Source organism: Berghia stephanieae, chromosome 9, assembly GCF_034508935.2.
Source record: "Berghia stephanieae isolate SIO BIC M18660-M18661 chromosome 9, UCSD_Bste_1.3, whole genome shotgun sequence".
Classification (NCBI taxonomy): Eukaryota; Metazoa; Mollusca; class Gastropoda; order Nudibranchia; family Aeolidiidae; genus Berghia; species Berghia stephanieae.
In genome coordinates, this window is record NC_088368.1 from 22,983,675 (window position 1) to 22,993,674 (window position 10,000).

At 36.4% G+C, this 10,000-nt stretch overlaps 1 protein-coding gene across 2 annotated transcripts in view; it reads left to right on the forward strand.

The window, feature by feature from the left end:
- The window catches only part of LOC144979884 (uncharacterized), a 121,605-nt gene that overhangs the window by 42,887 nt on the left and 68,718 nt on the right, over positions 1-10,000 (forward strand). For both annotated transcript variants that reach the window (XM_078927124.1, XM_078927125.1), the window contains one exon: positions 1,855-1,997. In XM_078927124.1, coding sequence (XP_078783250.1) covers positions 1,855-1,997 — 143 coding nt within the window. The remainder of the gene's footprint in view (positions 1-1,854; positions 1,998-10,000) is intronic.

Consider the following 10,000-nt stretch of genomic DNA (forward strand, 5'->3'; position numbering starts at 1 on the left):
TTCCAAAGTGCGTAATCCATGGGTTAAGGAGGGTTGGTTGAGGCGGCCAGTTGTCTTTCTTTATGAAATAAATATTCTTATTTAGAAGAAAAGCTTGTGTTCTTTTGCTCGTGTAGTATGGGATGTAGCACCACCTTGTTGCAAAATTAAATTCCTTCCTGGATAAAGGTGTTCACAGTCTGACAAAAGATTTTCTTCCAATAGTTTTATGTCATTATCAGCATAGAGTGTCTCAGGCATAGCAACAAGTGTCCTCTTTAAAAAAAAACGCGCAAATGCCACAAAATGCGTCATCTTTTCGATATCGAAATTTTTGGGTGGTGTTACAAGATTCTATCTCATTCATAAATTGTTGGTTTAATTATTTTGATATTTTGCGACCCTTTTATAAAAAATAAAGGATAGTACTAATAGTTATACTTTTCACAATAGAAATAAACAAATAGAAGCGCGCTTTTTTTTTGGTATATATAGAATATATATATATATATATATATATATATATATATATATATATATATATATATATATATAATTATATATATATATATATATATATATATATATATATATATATATATATATATATATATATATATTGAATCGTGTTTGATACAAATATGGTACGAAAAGTGCTCGACATGTAGCAGTGTCTCGACATGAGTCAACAAGCCAAACTCATGTAACGCACAGTCCTGACGATGGCTGATTAGGCCTGAAACATTAATGTAGACTGTCTCAAACATTGTGGTAAATATTAAAATTATATATATATATATATATATATATATATATATATATATATATATATATATGTATATATATATATATATATGTATATATATATATATATATATATATATATATATATATATATATATATATATATATATATATAGTTATATAGTTATCAAGCCATGGGGCGCATAGGGCATGTATAAAGGACTTATAATTCTGTCTGTCGGCTGTACGGACAAAGATATTATTCCAGGTTAGGCCTTACTCTTTCAGTTCTTTATCCATGGTTTCTTTAGGTCTGCTTCTTCGTCTTTTGCCTTCAGTCATCCGGCGGGGTGCCGTTCTTGGCAAAGCAGTTGCTTTCATTCTGGAAACATTTCCAAGCCATCCCTATCTGCTTCTCTTTATCGATGTAGTTACGTTCACGGTTGGTGTCTTTTCTCTCAGACATCAATATCTTTGATTGGAGACGCGGAACACGCAGATGACATGTTCTTGGCATTCCTCCACTAGCGTGGCTCAGCGGTGCGGTCTTTGCTTCGTACCCGAAAGGTACCGAGTTCGATCACACGCCGCTGCGCTGTGTGGCATTGAGCAAGTCACCTCGCCTTAGCTCAATTTGCGGCGCTGCACTGCGGCTGATGCCTGGGTTATTCCAGTCTTCCCTAGGATTAGACTCTAGAGACAAATTTCCTCTATGGGATGAATTAAGGGAATTAAAATATAATTTTTTATTACTGTCCAGTTAGCCTCAGGATGAAATAGCCAAAGTAAACAGAGAGAGAGAGAGATAGAGAGAGAGAGAGAGAGAGAGAGAGAGAGAGAGAGAGAGAGAGAGAATCAAATTATTGGTTTAAAAGAAGAGGGAACATGCAGGACAAATTGAATGACATTAAAGACGACGACAACGACGATGACGTTGATGATGATGATGGTGTACGTATATGTGCGTATCTGTCTGTCTGTATGTCTGTGTGTGTGTGTGTGTGTGTGTGTGTGTGTGTGTGTTGGTGATATTGATGAAAATGGTGGTGATGATAACGAGAAAAAACGTCACAAAGTTTGGTAATGTAATTGCAGCAATTGATGTTGTTGTTGTTATGTTGTCTGTGTCAGATTCCTCAGTTGGAAAGTCAATTCTCCAAAGAGAAGCAACAGGCGTGTCTTGAAATGGAGGAAGTGGAGAAGAAACTGAGCCAGGCCTTGAACGATATTTGTTGTGTGTCAGGGGAGAACAGAAAGATGAAACGGATGTTACAGTAAGTCATCATCGTCATCGTTGTCGTCGTCGTCGTCATCATCATCATCGTTATCATCACCATCGTCGTCGTCATCATCATCGTTATCATCATCATCATCATCGTTATCATCATCATCATCATCATCATCATCATCATCATTTGAATGAGTACCTGGCTAAAAGCAGTGACGGATATTATGTGAGTGTTAGCACACTATAGGACACCTAACAAACAAATGATACTGTTTGAAATGGAAATACGGTTTCATATGGTCTGCTGTGGGAATAAATGAAACATTGCAATGCGCATTTATTATGATAAATCCATGAGAATGCACTACATACATGTTCATATCTATTATTTAAAAAAAAGGGTTGGGGGCTAACATTGTTCCGGAAAGATGGTCTTTATTTATCAATTTCCAATAAATAACAATGTGAAATTGAATGTAAGCTTCTATTTAATAAACGAAAACAGATAAAAATGACGTTTCGGGTTTCCCCTTTATCTCATTCGTCTGTAGTGTTTCATTCATCCTGTTATGTTGATAAAGGGGAAACCACTGGGTGGGGTTCCTGGCCTCCCATAGTGGGCAAAAAGGCACTTACTGTGTCTTCTCTCCCCTTATATCTATCTTCCAACTCACTCTCTGTCTATGTCTTGGAATGAGATTACTTGGTTTTGTCCTGGCCCTGGCGGGATACTCTAGCTGAGAGGGACTGTTTTTTTTTTTTTTTAGATTAAATCGAAGCTTAAATTCAATTTCACATTGTTATTCATCTCTTCTAGCATCGAGCAGCATCATTTACTTTACTTTATGTATTTCCGGAAATCTGTGACAGTGAAAAAGCTAAAAAGCTGTTCCCGACAGGTACTCATTTTTAAACACCTGAACAACATTGGAAAAATGTGCAGAAAATAGCCTTTTTTTCATAGAACTCAACTTTGCGCAGCCAACCGAGGGATTCAAACCTTTTACGCCTAGGTTGCAAGCGAGGAAAATATCATGCCACCAGAGGACAAATCTGCCCAAGAAACGCCTAGAATTTTATGTGTAATAATTCAAATTCAAATTTTATGTTTGACAGTCTGCCAATTCAGATATTCAATGAAAAAAAATAATAAAAACAAACATAAAACAAAATAAAAAAAAAAACAAAAAAAAACAAAAACAGCCAAACAAACTTGAGATTATATATAGCGCAATATCCACTAAACTTGCTCAAAGCGCGTTACAAAGTGTCCCTGAACAATAGCAAATACGTAACATGTAGAACAAGACATGACGAGTCGATATTTCACTTTTTGTTCCGATAGAGACATCGCTGTAAACGGCCACGTACTCATTTTACATCTGAGTACGATGGGAGAATTGTGAGTGAAGAGCCTTTTCCAAGGATTCGACTATGCGCCGAGTGAGGCTCGATCGAACCCAGGTTCTTCTGATCCCAAAGCGAGTTTTATACCACAAGAATAGCTATCATTAAGGAACTCGGCATAATCTTTATTGTAAATAGACAAGAAAATAGATTATTACTGTGGATGAAGATACTGATAATGATGATGATGATCGTTGTGGTGGTGGTGATGAGGATGATGATGATGATAGTGTTGGTGGTGGTGGTGGTGATGCTGCTGCTGCTGCTGCTGCTGTTGCTGCTGCTGCTGCTGATGATGTTGATGATGATGATGATGATGATGATGATGATGATGATGATGATGATGATGATGATGGTGATGTCTTGCACCATACAATCCAGAGGTCTGGATGCTCGGATCAGTTGGTATGTAGAGCACTCGCTTCACAGGGCAGGTAACGTGAGAAATCTCGAGTGCAGTCGAGATTTCTTCCTGATTCGCCCCCCCCCCCCCCTCGCCCCCACCCTTTCCCCACTCTGTCTACCCATCAATGAGTAGGTCCGTTAGATCAGATGGAAAGTAACATGATAGCAAGTCTGTGTCACACCGAGAAACCGAGATTAAATTAAGTTAAATTATCTCTTATATAGCACAATATCCACTGATAGTGCTCAAAGCGCTTTACAAAAGGTCCCTGACCAACAGCAACAGGTGATATGTAGAACGAGACATGACGCCTGTTAGGCGAGATTACATTTTTTCCCCCGACAAAGACAACGCTGTTAACGGCCAGGTACTCATTTTACACATGAGTACGGTGATATGATGCGAGTAAAGTGCCTTTTCCAAAGACTCAACTCAAGAGACTTTTTGTGCTAATAGATGGGTGGGCGACTGATGTACACTGAAAAAAAAAACCCCAACAAAACAACAAGACAACAAAAACAAACAAACAAACAAATAACCCCCATCAAAATACAAGTATTTAAAATTTTGGCTCGAAAACACGTCCTTCAAATTATACCAATCGATTAGAAGTGTTCACGGAAGTCCCAGGTTTCAGAGATTTTTGTTGTTTTAATTCTAATCGATAGATGTTCGAAGGACGAGTTTTAAAGCCAAAATTCTAAATACTTTTTTTGTTTTCTCAGAATTCTTGAGTAGTAGAGAGAGTAACCGTTTTCTGGGTAATTTTTTTTTAAAAGGCGGTTTGTTAGTGTTTAAGTCAGTCTTGCTTTAGGTTTAGGCCAATAACAGGACAATCGATTCGTTGTTTGCAAAACGAAAAACTTCTGTAGAAGACTCGGGGCAGCTTGAAACTGTGACAAAAATATTAACTACTTAACTCCCGTACTCTAGAAAGACACATATTTAAATTTTGCCAAGATGCAAGCGTGTCAAGATTTTATAAGGAAGGATGCAATGCATTTAGATAAATTACTCACAACATCCGTCAGCCAGAATAAACACATCAGCACACAATAAAACTGTGTGCAGCCTTTAACGTTTATAGACTGATTTATATAAATCAATTAATAAGCGCTTAGAGTCTGGTGTCTCGGAGCGCTATATAAGTTATCAGCATTATTATTATTATATATTTAGTGAGAACAAATCACTAACTGGCACTGGGTGGGGTTCCTGACCTCCCATAGTGGGCAGGGAGGTACGTACTGTGTCTTCTATCCCCCTATATATGTTTTCCAATTTGCTTTCTGTCTTTGTCTTGGAATGAGATTACCTGGTTTCGTCATAGGTTTTGGCTCGATGCCCTGGCTGAAAGGGAAACACTCAAATATATAGTTAGTTTTGGGAGATGCTATTTTTTCCCCCTTGTAAATCATCTCTCTGTTATGCACTGTATTATGTTTCTTCATATTATATCATCATCATCATGTAGTTCCATATCTGAAGCAGACGTCGGAGGTCATCTTCCGCCAAGCTGATCTATCTCTTGCCAATTCTATTAAAGTAGCGCCACCGTTCTCAGCTTCATCTGTCCAAGTTCTTATCCCTTTCAAATAAGTTATTCTTTGTCTTCCTCTTATTCTTTTTCCATTCATCTTTCCAGTCAAGGCGAGTACTTCCAAACCAGGGTGGCGGATAATGTGTCCTAAAAATTCCATTTGGCGTTTGATGATTTTTGTTATCAGTGATCTTTTTCTGTTTGCCATTTCTAAAATTTCTTCATTTCTTTTCCGCGGGTGGTTGGATGGGAGCATCACCCTTGAATCATATACCTATGATGTTCGCATGGGTGTACGATCCGATAGTGATGTCGTTTCTTCTTCTCTTTACTAGCCTATCCTGCTTCTTTGGTTTGTGATTGTATTTTTGACAGGGGATATTTTTTTCCTGTAAATCTTCTGCCTGTTTGTTCTTGGTTATTTATAATTTAGCTTATGATATCTTTAGGTTATGATTTTGATTTACATTTGTACTATTTTTGTTAGATTGCTTGTTTTTTTGTTTCAGCGGTCTCTCATATAACCTCAATTGTGTTGGAAGAGACCTAAAGCAACAAACAAACAAACAAACATTTCTTTTCCTTTCCACCCATGACACCCTCATCATTCTTCTGTAAAACCACATTTCCGCTGCCTCCAGTCTTTTAACCATGGTCTTGTTTATGATTCAGCTCTCACAACCATATAGCAGCACAGACAGTACATAGCAATCCAGGACCTTGATTTTTGTTTTCATGCTAATATTCCTGTTTTTCATAATTGTATGCAGCTGGTTGAATGCATTCTTCGCCATACCTATTCTTTTCTTTATTTCACAATCTGATTTTCCATTGGATGTTACATTGAAGCCTAAATATTTGAAACATTCAACTTGTTGTATTGTTTGTCCTCTGCTTGTTATTACACAGGCTGGTGGGTTATTATTTTTAGATACCGTCATACATTCTGTTTTAGATATATTCAGTTCCAGTCCCATATTTTCACTACTCCTGACTACAACATCCAGTAATTCTTGTAGTTCATGTTCAGATTCTGCCAGTAGAACCGTGTCATCTGCATACCTCAGATTTGTTACATTCTTTCCTCCAATACAAACCCCCTTCTTATGTTCGATATCTCTTAATATCATTTCACTATAGAGGTTGAATAAATCTGGAGACAAAACACACCCCTGCCTAACTCCTCTTCTACTAGGTGTAAAACTGCTTAGCTCGTTGTCAACACGCATTGCTGCTTCTTGTTCCCAGTACAAATTCCGTAATATTCTTAAATTTTTACCATCAATGTCCAAGGATGATAGAATTTTGAATAGTTTTTCGTGTTGTACTTTATCAAAGGCTTTTGAATAGTCGATGAAACACATATACAGATCTTTATTTACTTCAATACATCTTTCCATCAGCATTGATAATGTGAATATTCCATTTCTGGTACCCTTGTCCTCAACAAAACCAAATTGCATCTCCCCAATTTCAGGTCGTATTTTATTTCTTATTCTTAGTAAAATTATCTTCAAAAGAATTTTTGTAAGGTGGCTCATTAGGCTAATAGTTCTGTGTTATATATGATTTGTAAAACATTTGAGTGTATTCCTCTTAGTGGGGAAGTGTACCTGTATCTGGATGAGACATCTAGTGATCTCAAACTAAGTACACTGATAGTGTGCTCTTGGAATCTACATCTGTTGCCTATTTGAACCAATTCCCCTTTGTCTGCCTTATTCTTGGATGCTTTAATTGTAATTCTAGAACTTTTTACATTCCCATTTTCTTCCTTTTTACTGGCGCTGATATGACCTTAATGTGTCGCAAGCGCCATAAAACCCTGAAAAACAAATAAAAACAAACAGGCGGTCTGAAAATAATAAGAAAGAGCTGAGTGACGCCAACTATGTTCTATAAATTCTTAGTGTGATAAACTAATATATTATATTATTATTATTATATTATTATTATATTATATATTTGCATCAAAGGTACTGAGAATGTCGCTGCTTGAGGCTCGAGGGAATAAAAATTCATCAACATCCACCAGCTGGATGTAACGTAACAACACAGAAAACTATGTTTAAAACCCTGTTTTCATACTAAAAATAGAAAGTTCTATTTCCTGATCTGGGGTCCATTTGATCCCCATGACATGCAAAGAGGAAAATACCAGAAAGTCCTATTTTCTGATTTGGGGTCCATTTGGCCCCCATGACTTGCACTAAGGTACTAGAAAGTCCGATTTATTTCATATTTGAGGGCCATTTAACCCCCATTTTTTACAATGGAAAATTCAGTTAATATTTTCTCATTAAATGAATAGGTTTACATCATTTTGATGTTTTTGTTGTGATATTATGCATCTATTTATTTGGTGACATAGTCGTGTCAATATGATCCACAACTTACTGGTAGATGGCATTTACAATAATTGACTTAGGTAATATTGTTTCCTGTTTGCTGTCCAATATGATGAGCGCCAGTTTCAGTTACCTACTTTTCCATCAACTCTAATCAAGAAACATGCAAGTAAGTACTAACTCTTTATTTTGATGATTCTTACATTTATCCTATGTAACAAAAAACATGAAGCGATAATATCATTAATTTTATGATTGTAATACCAGCGAGAATGAATCGCCAAATATGAAATGGTGAAACAATGATAGAAAAATGAAAGTGCTAATTTTCAATTTAATGTTTCTTCCAATACTTGCCTTACTTTCGTTTCTCGATTATATTTTCTTCTTGAGTGTACCCCACCTACCCACAGATTTGTTTGTTACTTCGTATGACAAGTGATTTATTTTCTTGTACCGTTATTCAATCTCTAGATGAACTAAATTAGCTTAAATGTCCTAATTATGTTTCAGTCATATTGTAATGATATTATTGCTTTTGTATTTTTGAATTTGCTAACTAAATGATTTGTATGTTGTTGGGGTTTAAAAAAATGTTCAGCCATCCGTTGTGTCATCTAAATTATGCTGCATTGGACCTAAACCATGACGTATGGAGAAAATGTAACATCCTGTGTAGTTTGAATGCTCAGATATACATTGAGTTCAGGGCCGGTTGCTAGCTGTTTAATTAAGGCGACATGGATCGAAAACATTCTTTCACCGTACTCAGGTGTAAAATGAGTATATGGCCGGAAGCAGTGTTGTCTGTGTTGGAGGAAAATTATGTTATTTTGCCCAACAGGCATCATGTATCTTCTTCATGTTGCTATTGGCTTAGGAGCCCTTTTAAAGTGTCTTGAGCTCACTCAGTGGATGCGCAATATCAATGTTCAAATGGGTTTATTTTTTAAAAGAATTTGTGTATATTGTGTGTTAAAAAAAAGAGGGGGGGGGGGGGGCATGTGTGGTTTGAATTTTAAAGAGATGTACTCACGTAACTGGCATTTACGATGGGCATATTATATTATGTAAAAGAGGTGCATTTGTCGATTTTCCTCTAGAGAAAAAAATTGTATATCACCCGATCATTGAAGTCTATGGATCCTTTCTTAGTTGTTTCGGTATGGATTGCGATACACGTCTGTGCATTGAGATTTGTGAATATGATTTTTTAAAAAAAAGAACATGACAACAGCTTTTATTTCTACATGACAATAATTGTCAATTGGGGTCCAGTAAAATAAAGTTTTCAAAATAATAATAATGCACTCACATCCCCAAAATACTCTCTCTCTCCCCCCCCCCTCTCTCTCTCTCTCTCTCTCCCTCCCCCCCTATCTCTCTCTCTCTCTCTCTCTCTCTCTCTCTCTCATTGCCCTTTCCAGTTGTGTGTGCCTTCCCAATATATTTTCTTCTTCTAATCCTTCAGACACTGGCGGTATTTCATAATTTCATTGGAATGGGAATGCTACTAGCTCTTCAAATGAAAGCATCAGTGATGAAGAAATGCCACTGATTCTGTTGCAGCCAGATCCAGAAATAGATGCCACCGACTCTGAATCTGAGGTAGATGAAGCTGAAGAAACAATAGAAGTCGGCAACTTCCAAAATACATTGTTTGTTTGTGGAGGAATGCACTGCTTGGAAAAAGAACAAAATTCCACATAATATAGGAAGAATTTTATCAAAGTTCATAAAATCCAAAAGAACCAGGTCATGCATTTTAAAAAATTGAAAAAGCCCGCCTCCGCAGTATTCTATTTTTTTTCACTAAGAAAATGAAAAGTACTCTTGTGGTGATACGTATGAAGGAGGAACAAGAGCAAAATGTACAAGTGCAAGATGGGAGAATAAGAACATCAGGAAGAGGAAGAATGCGACTAGGGGAAGATCCGTAAAATGTCCAAGAAATAAATGATGTAAAATTAAGAAAGACTTAACAGATGTTGAGAATTTATATGTTCACAGGGTAGCAGAATGATATGTACTTCTCTTGTAAATGAATATGTTCACATGCTATGATAAGTAAATACCATCTTTCTAAAACGATATTTCAGTGATAGTGGAACTTTGTTCTTGCCTTTTAATTAAAAAAACTCAACTATAGCTGAGCTTCGGATTAATTTTAATAAGTTTTGAATTATGTTTTGTTATTGTTTTTGTTTGTTTCTAATGTTTTTCTACACTTCAAAGGTATTATTGCATCAATGAGAATCAGCATAAATTAATATAGTCAATTGTTACCATTATCAAATTGTATTGGATGATCCGAGGTATGGTTGGCACATGTTTTTCTTCGACTCCAC